This window comes from Sinohyriopsis cumingii, chromosome 13 (assembly GCF_028554795.1).
Source record: "Sinohyriopsis cumingii isolate HCF-2022 chromosome 13, ASM2855479v2, whole genome shotgun sequence".
In the NCBI taxonomy this organism is placed as follows: domain Eukaryota; kingdom Metazoa; phylum Mollusca; class Bivalvia; order Unionida; family Unionidae; genus Sinohyriopsis; species Sinohyriopsis cumingii.
Window position 1 is genome coordinate 24,090,363 of NC_142973.1, and position 17,809 is coordinate 24,108,171.

The window sequence follows — 17,809 nt, forward strand, 5'->3', positions numbered from 1 at the left end:
AAATTTCACACTAAGAATCAATAATAAAAAAAATAGAAAAAGTTGTTTACTGATTCTGAATCTAGATCAGCATTAAGATACAAAGTTCTAATATTAGGTGTTTATGGAAAAAAAAGGTCAAACTAATTTCTGGAAAATGAAAATTCCAGTAAATAAAATAACATTACAGTAGCATGTAATGGAATAAAAAAAAAATTCAAACTAACACAATTAAATAAACTCTAATATAAATTAAATCAAATACACATAACAATAAGGGCCGATAAGGGAAAAATAGTGTAATAAAGACTCTATGCTCAGTAGGAAATTATGCCAAAGGTGAATTAAAGGTAATTAAGACCGAGGCTCTGGCCACAATCAATGTGCATCATAAAGTGCACAATTTAGAATTTCCATGCATCAGAAATGGGTAACATTTTAATTTCATTAATCATAACCAGAGTATGCATCTATTGAGAACCCTCATCACCTCAACACTAAATAATCTGACATGTGGTGATGTGCCATTAAATTTTACTTATTTTGCATTCACTATGTTTTATGTAAAATATCTCTCTAGCCTTACCCTAGTAGATGCTTCAAAATTTTAAAACTTGAACACATCTACAGTCCTCCACCACTTATTCCCCCAGCTTGAAGTGTCTATCTTTAGTTGTTATAGGTGTTGCATAACATTATTGATGCTCACATGCACTTTTATTGATGGGAAGGATTATATAAACCCTGTCCTTTCTTAGAAAAATGCATGGGATTATGGATTTTTACAAGGACAAGGAGTGTCATGATGCCTTGACTGGGAAGCAGATTCTGAACTTAAATTAGGCCGCCATTATGTTCTTTTCCTTACGATTTTTAAATATGTTGGAATGTAATCTGCATGTTGTCCACTGACTGAATATAAATCTCCTTTAACTGATTGCAGATAGACACCATGCATGCATGTGAATTTCACGTAGCAATCTTTGATACATGTATTATGATAAATTGAATAAACTGATTATCTTGAATATTTCCTAAGCTTTTGTTCTCGCATACATGTGCTGTCACATAGATATCTTAAAGAATACATTGTTGTTTTTGTCAGCAAATTAAAAGTACATCATGACATAATGACATTTAGTCAGAAATCATACACCAGCGAATGATTATCATGTGATTATCATATTTGGCCAATTGAAGGGTACTGTTAAAAGTACAGCAAACATTTTAGGTTGATGTTAATGACATCTTGCATTTTAGTTGTCTTCCAGAAGGAAAGTTTTAATACCATCTTTTGGCCTTTTTTCACACCTTGTTTTGTAGTGTTGGAGTCATTTTTGTTTACTGGAGACGTACCATATCAGCCTTGCCAATTAATAAAGAGTGCTGCATATCAAGCATTTTCTACTCGGCAAATAAAGTACAGTCACAAAATACAGTATACCAGTGCTGTCCGTTACCTTTTTGACACCATGGGCCACTGATAAATGTGTTTCTTGAAGCCGAGGGCCGCAGCAGAAAACTGAAAAGCAATGACTGTATAGCTGCTCAAGCTCTGGTGGGCCATTTAAAATCAGCCCATGGCCTGCGGGTTGGACAGCACTGCAGTATACAATAAACGAAACCACTTTTGGTTTTGGTCATCAAGTATCCTTAATAAACCAGTTTTGAACTATATTGTTTTGATATGATGTACCATTATTCTTGGGAACTAAATAGAGGCTGATAGATATGCAAATGAATTTTAAGTGCAGTTGATGTTTAAGTACAAACTGTGTGCTGAAAAATGGCATTAAACCATACAACAACAACAACAACAAACTGTGAACAGAGTAGATTTATTGCTAAACAGAAGAGATCAATCTGTAAGGGCAGGAAGAAAGTTGTGACTGTTGTATGATGGCATCACAAGATAACTGTGCTGTAAATATGCTTTTGTATGATGGCATCACAAAATAAGATATTTCATGATTTCTCAAGGCTCCTTATCCAAAATGAGGGTAAAGACAAAATTTAAGTAAAATTTATAGTTTCCGAAATTAGAATTTGAGTGTTTTTTGTTTTCATTCCCATGCCTTTGAAAAGTGTCATGGATATTGTAATTGTCTGCATCTGTCTGACATCTCCATATCTGACCATCCTTATATATGTACATAAAACCCATCTCCTAAACCATTCAGCAGAAATTCACCAAACTTGGTACATAGGTTTTCAAAGATGTAAGCACGTTCAAGAAAGAGATGTTATTTTGTTATCTGGACCCACCCCTGCTCACTATTTGTTTTGGGTTCAATATCATTACATAGAAAATGCAATTTCATCTGGGTCCCATCCATGCTTGGGTTAAATGTCAGTACAAAAGAAACCTGCAATTTTGTTGAGATTTTGTTTCATAATTTTGCATCTTGATATGGCACCCAAATTATTCACCTTTTCCTTTTCTCTCTCCCCTGAAATCTGCAACTATACAGTATAAATTGATGCCATTTGGTATATGAATTACATAATACTTGTAGATGTGCCATTTGATATATGAATTACCTAATATTCGTAGATGTGCCATTTGATGCCATTTGGTGTATGAATTGCCTAATACATTTAGATGTGTCATTTGGTATATGAATTACCTAATACATTTAGATGTGCTATTGGTATATGAATTACCTAATACATATAGATGTGCCATTTGGTATATGAATTGCCTAATACTCGTAGATGTGATATTTGATGTGTTACATGTTTAGGCTCTTACAAAAAGTAACAAGAAAAGAGTGAAGACTACAAGCTTTGTAAAATTTACTCTTTAATTTATTTCCCTAGAAAAATAAGGTAAAAATGAGAAAAAGAACTTACAGTTTCAAGAATCATATCCAAAATTAATCCAAGAATTAAAAAATAGAAGTCCTATTATTAAAAATTCCTAAATGAATCTGAGTTCGAGCCCTGATAAAATCCAAAAAAGAAGGCGATGACGTCTGTTGCAACCTTCAAAGTGCTGATGTTTCAGCAGTTCCTTGTTGAACCACAGAAAAAATAAATCCAGTTTTGAATACCGAATAAATTTCAATGTATGTCTTTGTACAAGAATTATGTATGAGCAATTATATATTTCCAGGGAAAAGAATCACTTGTATTCCTTAAATTAAAATTTCCACTCAAACTGGTCACAACAAAACACCTTTAAGTGTCAATGGTTTAGAGCCCGAATACCCAAATTCTTTTGAGAAAACAGTTATACACTAATTTAAGACACAAAACAGATTCCTGTATGAGAGTCACACAGTCACCCTTCTAGAACAAAATAAAAGCTTTTTACATGCCTAACATCATGTACTCCCACTATGGCCTTAACTAAAATCAATGGTTCTTACTCTGTGAAAATTTAAAAAAACAAAAAGTTGTTTACTAGAACTGCCACTGTTTCTGAATCAAGGTCAGGAACTAGGTCAGCATTAGATACGTCTCTATTCTTAGATGTTTATGTCAAAAATATTTTTTAAAAATCAGTCAGAACTGAATTCTATTCTGGACAATATCAAATCCAATAAATAAAGTTACATCACAATAGCATGTAAAGGAAATAAAAAAAATTAAAACTGACAAACAAACAATTAAGTTAAATCAAATATCAATTAAATCAAATGTACATAACACTTCCCCCATAAAAGAAAAAGATTTATATAATAAAGCTTTCTTTTTTTACCATAGATTAATTATATATGAGGTTTTAAAAAAATAACATAAGAAGAACTGTTATGATTTATACAAAGTGCACATGAAATAATATTTCAATAATAGGAAAGCGCATCTGCTATTAAATTATCTTTTCCCTTGATGTGCCTGGTGTCAATATTATATTTGTGCAACAACAAACTCCACCTTAATAATCTTTGATTTTTGTTTTTCATCTTGCCAATGAAAGTAAGGTGGTAGTGGTCACTAAACACAATAATCGAAGAAGGAGCTGAACAAAGGTAAACTTCAAAATGTTGTATTGCCAATATCAAAACCAAACATTCCTTCTCAATTGTTGAATAATTTCTTTGGTGCTTATTTAATATTTTAGAAAAATAGCACACTGGGTGATCACACCATTTTTAACTTCTTGAATCAATACTGCTCCAACCCCAACATCACTTGCATCAACAGACAGTTTAAATGATTGACTGAAATTTGGAGCTGTAAGAACTGGTGCACTCTTAAGTATGGATTTAAACTTATCAAAAGCCTCCTGACATTTTTCAGTCCAATGAAACTTGGTTTTCTTGCTCAATAAATTTGTCAGGGGTTCATCAATTATGGAAAAGTTAGTACAAAATTTCTGATAGTAGCCAGCCATACCTAAAAATTGCATCAGATTCTTTTTACTGACAGGCATAATGAATTCAGAGAAAGCCTTGAACTTAGCATCTATAGGTTTAACTTGTCCATGTTCCATGCTATATCCTAGAAATGTTACACAAGCATGGCAGAACTCACTTTTGGATAAATTATCATACTTGCGTCAGTGAGTCTGTCACAGAATTTCCGAATTGTTGCTAAATGTTCTTTCCAGGTGTCATTGTAGATGATGACATCATCGATGTAAGTATAAGAGTTATCTAGACCAGAGATAATCATATTCATTAGATGTTGAAAAGTACTTGGCAAACCATTCATCCCAAATGGCTTCACTTTATATTGATAAAGTCCACCTGGAGTCACAAATGCCAAAATTTCCTGTGCTCTTTCAATCAGTGGAATTTGCCAAAATCCTTTCAGAAGGTCAAATCTGGTGACATACTTGGAATTTCCAATCTTATCAATGCAGTCATTGATTCTGGGTAATGGAAATGAATTTGTTTTAGTCACATTGTTCACTTTACTATAATCAGTGCACATAAGGAAAGTTTTATCTGGTTTTGGTACAAGTATACATGATGAACTCCAGTCACATTTACTTTGCTCTATGAAATCACTCTCCAGCAAATACTGAATTCCTTTTTTCAAGTTTTCCTGTTTGAGAGGGTTCATCATGTATTGATGTTGTTTCACAGGTGTGGAATTTACAATTTCAACGTCATGAAAATTTTTGTTTGTTCTTTTAGGAACATATGGAAATAAGTGCTCATATTCAAGTAATAACTGTTTAAGTTAATTCCTTTCTTGTTATTGCAAATGTGAAAGTTTCTGGTCCAGATTATTCATAATTTCTGATTTCCAAAGATTCGTTACTGCAATATCAGTAGAGTCCGATTGCATTCCTTCGATTAAATCCTCACAGAGTGGGACAGGTACAGGTAAATTAATTGCATGTTTAACTTGGCTATCTCTCTCAACATACTCCTTGAACATATTTATGTGGCAAAGTTGTTTTTGTTTTCACCTCCCATGAGTATTTATGATATAATTTAGATCATTTACTTTCTTTTCAACCAGTAGGGACCATACTACTTGGCCTGAAGAGGAGTTTGTGGTATAGGCAAGAGAGCCAGAACTCTATCACCAGGCTGAAAACTCATTTCCTTTGTATTTTTATCATACCTTAATTTCATTTTTGACTGAGCAGAGTGCAGATTAGTTCTTGCAACCTCACAAGCCTTTGACAACTTATATTTAAAATTGGAAACATAATCGAGAAGATTAATTTTGGTATCTTCATTAGACAGAAGTTTCTCCTTTAACAAATTCAATAGTCCACACACAGTATGTCCAAAAACTAGTTCAAATGGACTGAATCCTAAAGATTCTTGAACTGATTCCCTAACAGCATACAAAAGTAAATGAATGCCTTCATCCCAATCTTTACCTGTATCAAAACAATATGACTGAATCATATTTTTCAAAGTTTTATGAAATCTTTCTAAAGCCCCTTGGCTTTCAGGGTGATAGGCATAAGATTTGAATTGTTGAATGCCTAATTCGTACATAACATGTTGGAAAATTCCAGATATAAAATTTGATCCTTGATCAGATTGGACAGATTTGGGAAGGCCAAATTGAGTAAAAAACTTTATCAAAGCTTTTTACTATTGTTTTACTTTTAATATTCCTCAAAGGAATTGCCTCTGGGAACCTTGTTGATGCACACATTATGGTCAACAAGTATTTGTTGCCTGACTTGGTCTATGGTAAGGGGCCAACTTGGGTATCTTCTGATTGGGTTTTCCTAACATATGACAAGATCTGCAGTATTTACAAACATCACTTTTGATTTCTGGTCAATAGATGTGATTCAAGATCTTGTAAGATTTATTAATCCCTAAATGACCAGCCAAAGGAGTTTCATGGGCCAGACTAAGAATTTCCTGTCTGTATGATTTTGGAACAATTTGATAGTTCACTGACCACTCGTCACCAGCAGGTACTTCGAGAGTTCTCCATTTTCTAATAAGAATCCCATTTTTAATAAGATAATAGACAGGTGCTTTTGTGGCTTCAGTTTTACTAATGGCCCTTTGAAACAAACATATCTCAGGATTTTTTTTCTGTGCGACGACAAATGATTGTCATTTGTCACCCTGATTAGAACAAAGAGAATGAGTAGTTAAAAGAGGATCACTGTGATCAATACCTTTTTATTGATCCAAACAAGGAATGAATGTGACCTCATCAATAGCCTGACCAATACATGTGTCAGGTAAAGGAATACTTTCCTTATCACCATCATTCTCAAGAACTTTCTTTGCCATAGCTCTAGTAACTGCACAAACTGGATATAAATCAGGGAATTCTTTTTCAATAGGATTAACTTTCTGATCCAAACAAGTGGATTAAGCACAACCTTATCTCCAGCTAGGCCGTTGCCTAATAATAAATGAATGCCCTCAACGGGTAAAGCATACACTATTCTGACTGTCACGGGTCCTGAGACCAAGTCTGATGACAAATTTACACAATAGGGAGGAACATTAACAAAGCCACACTCAACTCCTTGAATAAAAACACTCTCATTTGAAGGAGACTTGTCAGAAAAAGGCAAAGTACCTGATAATAAAAGAGTCTGAGAAGCTCCTGTGTCCCTTACAATTTTAATAGGGATGCGATTGGCCATTCACCCATGAGTGATATAGAACCCTTCAACATGGATGGTTCATAATTCTCCATATTAAAATTAGACTGGGGTTTAATAGACCCAACAAATGTATTGCTTTCAATACGTGACCTTGACTTCTTAGAAATAAGAGCATTTGGAATAGGTCTGCCTTGATTCTGATGCTTATTTTTCAATTTGTAGCAATCAGAAATAATGTGTCCTTACTTTTTGCAATAGGTACATGTATGATGTAACAAGATTTATGATCAAGTTTATCAGCAGCTTGAATTTTAAAAGTTGTGCCAGACTGAGATTAGAAGGGCTCATATTTGGCTGAATAGTCCAGAGGTCTTGCTAGGATTTTAAAACTAGGAGTCCAGGACTCCCATTTGGGTACAAACAGGAGTCCCATAAGCAAACGTTGCAGTCGCCTCCAGAGGTCAAGCTAGACTTTAATTTTAGGGAGAAGTGACTTCTCTTATATTAATTAAGCTGTCTATTTCCCAGTATTCATATTTGCATTTAACTTTGGATTTAAGCAATACTTTATTTTCAATTACACAATTTTCTGAGTTATTTTGGCCATATGACTCTAAAAGAGAATAACAGAAACTACATTGTAACAAATTTTAACTGAGTAACCAGAGTATATTACTGTAATTTCAAGTTAATAAAATTGCTTAATCAACTACCCTTAATCAATTTTTAAAAAATTCTTTTATTTATTTATACTTTCTAAAAGATCTGACACAATAATGGCACTTTCAAAGATATCTAAACGTGTGTGAAACAACCGCTGTACCATGTACATGAGGGTAAATGTACATGTGTCTTCAGTTCATACTGTCCTTATTTCTTTGTTGCAGATAAAACATTACCATAACTATTCATACATAACACACTAAAATGCATACAATTACAGACAGGCCTCCTTTATAGTTGTTATATGAACTAAACCCTTCTTTCCTACAGAATCAACACAGACATCAGTGCATCTATTTTTAGAAGGAGAGGCTTTCGTGACGTAATCACTCTAATATAGCTTTATTATAACAGTGCATTGACAGGATTGCAAATTTATGGTTTATTTATTTGTCTACATACTTGTAGCAAATCTAGGCAATGGTTAAATAGTATCTGCTTTGCTGCTTTCTTCCCTATTTTCACAAATACGTGTCAATTCAGAAAACAACTTAGACTTTACAACACATCTCACGAATTCCACAACATAGCATTGTAGCATATGTTTCTGACCTAAATAATTTGCATTTTAAAGTTAAATCTTTAGTAAAATAATAACTAGGCTTTGCTTTCAATGAATTGTATATTTTTCTGAATATATTTACTTGATGATTTACGAAAACAGACAATCTAATAAACTGGTACATCCTAGTCCTAAGAAATATCACGTTGTTTTCATTTTAGTGCTATCACCCTCAGAATAAAAATATCAGGTGATGTGTCTTACGTTGTAGGACTAGGTACATCCCAGACTCTCGTGGGTCGGTGGTTTTTTTCTTGGGTTTTCCAGGGTTCTTCCTCCACCAGTTATACTGGCTACCATGTATAGCCTATATTGTGCTGAAAAATGGTGTTAAGCCCTAGAAAAACAACATCCCAAACTTAGTGATGTCTGCTATTATTTCCCGTTAGGCCTACTGGTTCACTTAGAGTTTCAAACTAATTTTGTGATGAAACAGTATACAAGAGGCAGTTAATATATATCCAGATCACTGATTTTGATCTTAAAACACAAATTGCTATTTACACACTATTTTTAAAGTTTCAAAACACAAATTTGTATGTTTTTATCATCAAAGGATAGCATGCAGAAATTGGGTAATGGTAGTTGCTACCTTACTTGGGAAAGGGTTAATGGTCAATCAACTATCAAAACACATGCTTGCGAATGGGCAAGAGTTTGTATGTCAACATAATTGATATCAAAACTAGGCCTAGCTACTGATGTCTTGATGAATACATTTCACTACAACACTAGAACTAACCAGGTTAAGGCAAGGGGGCATCTAAAAAAGTATGGTCAGTCAATGTACCTCTTAAAAAGTCACAGGGCGAAGTCATTTTTGCCTTCTTAACAGAAGAAGGTGAAGTTTACATATTTTAGGTGACTAATCACCCACTTCGCATGGTAGTGTGACCCCATGTCCTACAATGTAAGACACACCACATGTTGAGTTGTTTTAGTGCTAAGTCTTGAGGGGAGACAAATAATGTAACCCCTTGACTGGGATTTCCTTGTCTCTGTGCAAACCCCGATATATATTCTATTATTACATGTAGATGTGTCATTTGATGTCATTTGGTATATGACTTGAATAATACATGTAGATATTTGATGCCATTTGGTATATGAATTGCCTGATACATATAGATGTGCTTTTTAAAGGTTTTGTCTTTAAGGTCCTAATTTGAGCTTGTTGTCCATTTTCAGTCAATTTCAAATCTGCATTACAATAGTACTGCTCTTTGGAAAGAAAGCACCATTACTGTACATTTGAATACATTCAATGTGTTGCCTTGAAGCCCCCTTCTCGGTGATAAAACCATACTGATCACCATTGATGGCTCTAACAAAGTTCTCTAGCCAATGTGTATACAGTAATGTGATTCTAAATCTGCCATCCCATAATATGCATTCAGATTTGCCATCCCATAATATGCATTCAAATCTGCCATCCCATAATATGCATTCAGATTTGCCATCCCATAATATGCATTCAAATCTGCCATCCCATAATATGCATTGAAATCTGCTATCTCAAAGTTCCCTAGCCACTGTATTTACCTGTGTATACAGCAATGTGATTCTAAATCTCCATCCCATAATATGCATTCAGACCTGCCATCCCATAATATGCATTCAAATCTGCCATTCCATAATATATGTTCAGATATGCTCAGCACTTTTTCATGGAAATAATCAGAAAACAAGAAAACTACCGATGACTGCATTGCTAACCATGAAATACAGGTCAAAGGGATGACGTTTTTACTGATGTATACAGGTCAAAGTAATGATGTCTTCACTAAAATAAAGGTCAAAGTGATGAAGTTTTCAATGATAGCTTTGTATTCTTTATGAAACATTTAAATATCAAAACAAATGACTGTACAGAATGATGAGAAAATGACCTAAATACAATATCAGATGGATGGACAGTTCAAAAGATGAATGGACAGATAGACTTCAAGACCTCAAACCAAAAACCAGAATTACTTTACAGTTTGGTTTTAAAATCAGATCCGGATCTGAACTGTTTGCAGTGGGATGTATAAGTACATAAGTATTAAAGACAGTACAAGTAATTATCAGTTTAATGTTTCTCCAGAAAGTTAGTGTATCTCATTTGAATTAACCATTCTTCCATCTGTGTCTTTGCTTCATCTGTCATAATCTGTATGGATAAGCTGTCTCTTTTGCTGCTGATCTCTGTCTGGAGGCTGAAAATATTTATTTCAATGAGAAACAAAAATCTGTACTTCATATGAGACAATTATTTGGAAATACAAGTCTCCCAATGTATTAAAATCTGTTTATGGATGAAATTCAAGAGTCAATCAAAGTCTGAAAACTTTAATTATAATAAATATGGAATCATAAAACTTCAAGAATTTGGGTCAGTCATCAATCATGCTTTACTTCAACAATAATCATCATACAGGATCTATATTATGTGGTTTCAGTTCTCAAAAAGATTTGAGAATAAGACAAATAGGTACATAGCTTCTCCTCTTACAAATATTCTGCTTGTTTTGTTTATTTTTTTGCTGAACTGCCTTGGATAAAACTTTCCCTGTGTGACTTTGACCTTTGATGTAATACATGTAAATCTGTATTCAGAAAGTCAATAATCCATTCATTAAAACTGGAGGTAAAGCCATGTTGAAACTTTACACCATTATGAATGACTAGTGAGAAAGAGCAAATGACATCTCTTCATGTGATTTTATTTTTTAACCTATTTTGACTCTGGTTATGGATGGAACAGTGGTGACATGGACTGCTTGAGCATTGTGCAAGTCACTACATCTGTCACCACAGCCATCAGATCACCACTCCAGGATTTGTCCCCATCATAAAAGGGTGGTCAGAACTATCTGGCAGTTCATGTCTGACTACTTTCTGTACCTTTACTGATGGAGGGTTGGCATAGTCCCACATTCTCTCCCAGCTGATGGTGGGCAATTTGTTGTTCCACACTGTCATGAAAAGATCAAGTACTGGGCAGCCCCGATGGATGCAAACTCAACTGAATATTGAAGGATGGTGAGCCCATCCTGTGTGAAGCAGTTTTCCTCTCCTTACCAATGAGTTGACTAAAATACTGAGCTGTCCTGACATGCAGCTGACCTAAATATTTATCTAGTATTGGGTGCACCACAAAAGGTAATCCCATGATACAATGGTCCAGTGAAATCATCTCTCCTTGGTTGAGGAGGTCTAGGACCACTAATGAAATATCCGCTGGTATCAGGACCATTATGTCCATGCATGTGTTCTGCCCAGGTCTTTCAAGGCATTGAGAAAGGCTTTCATTTCCAGGAGGTTGATGTGAAGAGCCATCTTTTTAACTGTCCACTTGTCACTGGCTGCCATATTTAGTTTGGTAACAAGTGTGCTCCTCAACCCAACATGGCATCTTTGACAATCATTATTTCCTGTCCTGTATTTTTAGAGGTATTCCTGCTGTAAACCACTTCCTTTCTTGCAACTGCAGGAGGAACTTTTTGACGTGGGTTAAGATCGTAATGTTCTGGTCTAGATAGCCCATGAAGTGTTACTGAGATAGAAGGGCAATTTATAATGGGTGCATGTAAAGGCAACCAAGGGGTTCCAAATCTGCTGCTGCATTGAATAGGCTGAGGAGTAATTTCTATTCATACCATGTGGAAACTTCAAGAAATGAATCTCTCCTTTTATTCTTCTCATCACTGAGGATATTTGCATTAAATTATTGACTACACATCTTTATCTGCAATCTACCATTGTTTTACTAGTTCATCCCTGAAAAATTATTTTATACTGTCTTTGTAGCACACTATTACGATTGTTTTGATTTTTTTATTTTAACACAAACGCTGATGGTGTTACCCTCTTCCATCTTTTGTCAGCCCATCTCTCAGACTTGTTAAACTCCCTTACTGAGAGGAAGACGTATAAGACAGAGGTGTGTGAAAAACTAAGACGAATAAATGTTGAGTGGGGATAAATTCAAATTCTCCATGTTTATTATCCTGCAAATAAGGGCAAGAAGGTTGTTCATATCTTGGGCCAAAATCTAACTCGCCCAACATTTTTGAATGATGTTATCCAGATATGCCCCTGTCACTGTGGAGGAGGTCACCCTGAACCAAGAGATCACACAGTCTTAAGTTTTCATGAAGGCCCAAGGGCTTAGGTTGAGGCTAAAAGGAAAAGCATGGAATTTATATACTTTGCCCCGATAGGTGAAGCAAAGATATCTGCTTGACATTGTATAGTTTGGAATGTGAAAATACATGTCAGGTAAGTCTAGGCTGATTGCACATCACTGCATCACACTGAAAGATGGACAGGCTCCAATGTCTCAATCATGAAGTTTGGGGCCAAAATGAATCAAATGAGCCAGCTGAGATTGATCACAGTCTCTGTTTGTTGTTGGACTTCTTCACCGGAAACAGTCTGGAGTAATATAATGTAAAAACAGAAAGATGTTTTTCCATCTTCTGTTAGGGCTGGATATGGAGGTAACAAAGAAAGTTATCCTAATGTAAAGTGATCAGATAAAAACTATATTATATACTGATGGAGAAATATACATTTAAATAAAAATGTAATATCAACCACCATTAAGGCATAAATTGACAATAAAATGAAAATGAAGACTGATTTGTGACCCTTACCATCAAGATATGACTCTTGATAATGGTATTTGATACATCTTATAATCATGATGCACAATGTCAATCCAACTGTCTGAAGATATTTTCTGTTTTAGATGAGACAAAACAGTAAGACAGGAATAGAAAAGCTTGAAGTCTTTCAGTTTAGATCAGGCCAAAAAGTATGACAGGAATAGAAAAGCTTTAAATCTTTCAGTTTAGATCAGGCCAAAAAGTATGACAGGAATAGAAAAGCTTGATATTTTTCAGTTTTAAATCAGGCCAAAAAGTATGACAGGAATAGAAAAGCTTGAAATGTTTTCAGTTTTAGATCAGGCCAAAAAGTATGACAGGAATAGAAAAGCTTGATATTTTTCAGTTTTAGATCAGGCCAAAAAGTATGACAGGAATAGAAAAGCTTGAAATGTTTTCAGTTTTAGATCAGGTCAAAAAGTATGACAGGAATAGAAAAGCTTGATATTTTTCAGTTTTAGATCAGGCCAAAAAGTATGAAAGGAATAGAAAAGCTTGAAATGTTTTCAGTTTTAGATCAGGTCAAAAAGTATGACAGGAATAGAAAAGCTTGAAATTTTATCAGTTTTAGATCAGGCCAAAAAGTATGACAGGAATAGAAAAGCTTGATATTTTTCAGTTTTAGATCAGGCCAAAAAGTATGACAGGAATAGAAAAGCTTGAAATGTTTTCAGTTTTAGATCAGACCAAAAAGTATGACAGGAACAGAAAAGCTTGAAATGTTTTCAGTTTTAGATCAGGCCAAAAAGTATGACAGGAATAGAAAAGCTTGATATGTTTTCAGTTTTAGATCAGGTCAAAAAGTAAGACAGGAATAGAAAAGAGTGTTGTAATCACCAAGTAGCATTTACACAAAGTAGTACAATCCTGCATTCAAAAATGCATACAAAAAACTGATTTCATATGCAAAACTTTAACAAGTCTGAGAGATGGGCTGACAAAAGATGGAAGAGGGTAACACCATCAGTGTTTGTGTTAACCATTGGAGTAACAAATATGATGTTTGCTGTACAGAACTGGGGTCTTACTACCTCAGGATTATTTACAATGGACTTGTATATTTGGGGTCATAGATTCTCTATATCCCAACTGGGATATTTCTTTACTTACAAACATATATTCCTTGATATCTGAGACGGCATAATCTAGCATGCACATATATGGCTTGAACTAAAAGACAATTTCTGGATTGCACATTGAGATTACATCATATCTTTTACACTGATCCAAGAAAATTTAAGAGATGTGCCACACTGATTGCAAGTGTCCTTTACACTGATCAAAGAAAAATTAAAAGATTGCTTTAAGCCCCATGAGTGCAGGAAACACAAAATTTGCATGATAGACACAAACTGAAAATACAAAAACTACACATTAATGCAAACACTATCATCCATCCACCTTTATGGAAGATGTAAAGGCACAGACAAAATCCAAACAAATTTTATGTTGCTGTTTTGTTAAGAAAAAAATATTTGGGACACAATGATGTTAATAATTTTACCTTTCAATGATACTCCAGGCCTGTTCAACAGGAAAATCCCCTGCTCTTATTGACATCAGCAGTTTTCTTTCCTGTGAACCTTCTAACCTGTAAATTTCAAGTGGCTGACCATCGACTATATTTCTGTAAAAAAAATAAGAATTTCTATTCATACCATGTGGAAACTTCAAGAAATGAATCTCTCCTTTTATCCTTCTCATCACCAAGGATATTTGCATTAAATTATTGACTACACATCTTTATCTGCAATCTACTATTGTTTTACAAGTTCATCCCTGAAAAATTATTTTATACTGTCTTTGTACCACACTATTATGATTGTTTTGATTTTTCATGTCACAAATCGAGGGAACTTATTTTGAATATTTAACAAAAACATTTAAAATTATACGGTTTAATGCCATTTTTCAGCACACGACAAGCTATACATGGCAGCCAGTATTTATGGTGGAGGAAGAACCCAGGAAAACCCCAGAAAGAACCACCGACCCATGAGAAGCTACTGGCAAGCTTTCTCACATACCCACATTGGCCGAATCCGAGACTTGAACCCACGCAGACTGAGGTGAGATGGCAGTGATCCATAACAGAGAGCGCTTTAGACCACTCAGCCACTCGGGGCCCCTACTTTGTCCAGTTAAATAAGTAATTGGTCAAAATATGGCAAATGAACCAGCCTGAAGTAAAATGAGCACATCATGCCTTCAAATCCAGTGAAATTCTAAATTTAGCACAAATCATTTACAAACAATGGGGCTATAATGTCTTAATTGTTAAATAACCAGGACAGTCACAACTAGTTGAGGAAGCAATTTTGTGCAATGTACTATTTTTGAATAAAGTATAACCCTTCAAAACCAAAACTGCTGTTTTTGAGGTTTTTGTTTTACTTGGCTTATTGAGGTTTTCACATGTCTTTGCAAATGTGGAACAAAAGTATTTTTTTAAGCACTTATGTGATGAGAGAGAGAGAGTGAAAGAAAGAGAGATCATATATTATAGGGCCTGAGACTGGAATGTTTTTGGTATTAGCTTGGCTAAACCATAGCCACACAAGATCATTCAGTTTGTCAATTTTGCAGGCATTGTTGAAACAATGATTGTATCACTGTTGTTTTCACATCTTTTATAATTCCAGTTTCTTTAGAATATCGGACACAGTTGGTGTTCCTATGCCGAATTCCTACCCATCTCATTTCTTCAATGTACGTTTTGGCACAGATTCATATATTAGACTAATTTTATCTGGCAAGGATATTTTAATCCTACCATGCTTAGCTGGTCATCCTGCCATCTTGACATATGAATGAAGATAAATGACAGTCACAACTACTTAAATACATGCATTTAATGATTTTTCTCCTGCAAAAATTAATTGAGTGAATCTGGCTTTTAGCATATCGTTTTGTCAGTCTCCATCAACAAAACATCAGAAGTAAAGTCACATGCCTTGTTAATAAAGCCCTGATATTTAATTATAAAAACAACACAAAGGTTCTGTTAATACAAATGAAAACTTTGAAACTCTAAATCTGTTTGGATCTTATGGGGATTCTGGTATACTTAAGTTTTGCTTTTGAGAAATTTCGCTGTACTTAAATTGTAATTGAGTAAGATCTTAAAATAAAACTCATTTCAAATTTGTAGGTAATTTTAAAATTATATAACAATAAAGATCAGGCACAATTTATAAAGACTTTCCATTTAGATGTAAAATATACCAAAACTTATATAATAATGCTTAATTTGCTGAGGTTTTCCCTACTGATTTGAAATCTACCATCATACTCACTGAAAATTTATGTAAATTATGTGCCTTTGCATCCAAAATCTTCATGTTCTAGCAATTGTTCAAACTCAGGCTTTCACTTTGTGTTTCAAATCTTCCTTTATGTTCAAGCAAATATTTTGACCCTGAAATTTCTATGTACTTAAAATATTCCCTTGTGTTTAAGTGTTGGCTCTGGTTTGGTGCTTTATGGTAAGCAGTGACAAGACAATCGGAATATAGTGCCTTGCCCAAGGACACACCATGGTATCTGACCCAGGATGGTCCAGTGGTAGTTTTTAAACTGGCCCTTATGTTTAAGCAGATGCTTGAAGTTGTCTGAAGTTGTCTAACTTGATCCCTACATTTAATCTTTCCAAAAAAGACGTACATCCTGATGAATACTTTAAATCTTGTGCAGTAAAAACTGCTATGGGCGACCACCTGTCATTTCCGACCACAATCATAATGCACAGATCGATTTTATTATATAAACGCTCTGTTATGAGCGACCACCTGCTGAACGCGACCAGCGACCACAATGTCTTGGTAAAATGTGCATTTTGACACCACTATGAATGACCATATCACAAAAATGAGGATAAACTTCACCGACCTTTATTTAATCCCTGTAGAAAAAAACCGCTTATACCGTTCTAAATTTTAAAATTAAAATAGACTGGCTACAGATGTCTGAATTTTTTTAGCTGTCTATAGTGTTTTATAGTTTCTGTCATAAACCAGACTAAAGTATATGTAGAATTTTTCCTAGTCTGGTTCCCTGCTTTGTATGCTACCTGCGCTGTTCTCCGCTATTTGTAAAGGGTTGAGCAACGCAGGGAGCATAAAAGGCAGGGAGCCAGACTAATTATTCCCGCACTTAGCCAGCTTCCTGGCCTAATCATAGGACCCGGCATCCCTATCAATCACCATCGCGAGAACAGACAGACACCACTAACCTATATGTAATCAATTTGTTACAATGACTGCTTGATTAGTAATGATTGTTCTGATAAAAAACAAACAAAAGAAATATTTTAAAAAAAGGATTGTTGCTACCAGTGATACACTCCGTAAACCAGGTTAATGTACATGCCACAAATTGCTGTTGTAGTGCCAAAGTTGATGTAGTGGTCGCATATACATGTACTGTTTGTCTTTAGAGTTAATCCGTATTGCCATTCTCTATTACACCAGCAAGAGAGAATCGATTGCGGGATTCGATTGATAGTGTTCAAGACTTGTGATGTTTGTTGTATTTTCCCCCGATGTTAAGTGATTACATTCCAATCACAAAGCTGTCATCTATTCAAGTTGGTGTGACTGGGTTACACACTTTGATTATAGAGTTAATTCCTGTATGTCATCTTTGAATTAAGCCATTGACTTTTGTCTCTGAGTAAATGGTTCTGTTTCTGGATGAGATAATTGTTTCTTTTTATTTCATTAATTCTCAGATATGCAATGCACATGAATAGATTTTACATATTTTCCCACAGCCCAGTCAAAACTGTCTTTATGTTCGATATTACAACTAAGCACTAATAATTTTAATGCCTAGAACCTTGATAACAATGGATGGACCTCCAACTAAAAAGAGACAAATTTTAGGTCTGGAGAAAATAAT

General features: G+C 34.6%; 1 protein-coding gene across 3 annotated transcripts in view; it reads right to left on the minus strand.

Annotated features, from left to right (window-relative positions):
- Nucleotides 1–10,314: 10,314 nt before the first annotated feature.
- The window catches only part of LOC149785065 (uncharacterized), a 28,120-nt gene continuing 20,625 nt past the window's right edge, over nt 10,315–17,809 (minus strand). For all 3 annotated transcript variants that reach the window (XM_089978786.1, XM_089978787.1, XM_089978788.1), the window contains exons 6-7: nt 14,415–14,537; nt 10,315–10,456 (exon numbers count right to left, since the gene is read on the minus strand). In XM_089978786.1, the coding sequence (XP_089834912.1) occupies nt 10,330–10,456; nt 14,415–14,537 (250 nt within the window). In that variant the 3' untranslated portion in view covers nt 10,315–10,329. The remainder of the gene's footprint in view (nt 10,457–14,414; nt 14,538–17,809) is intronic.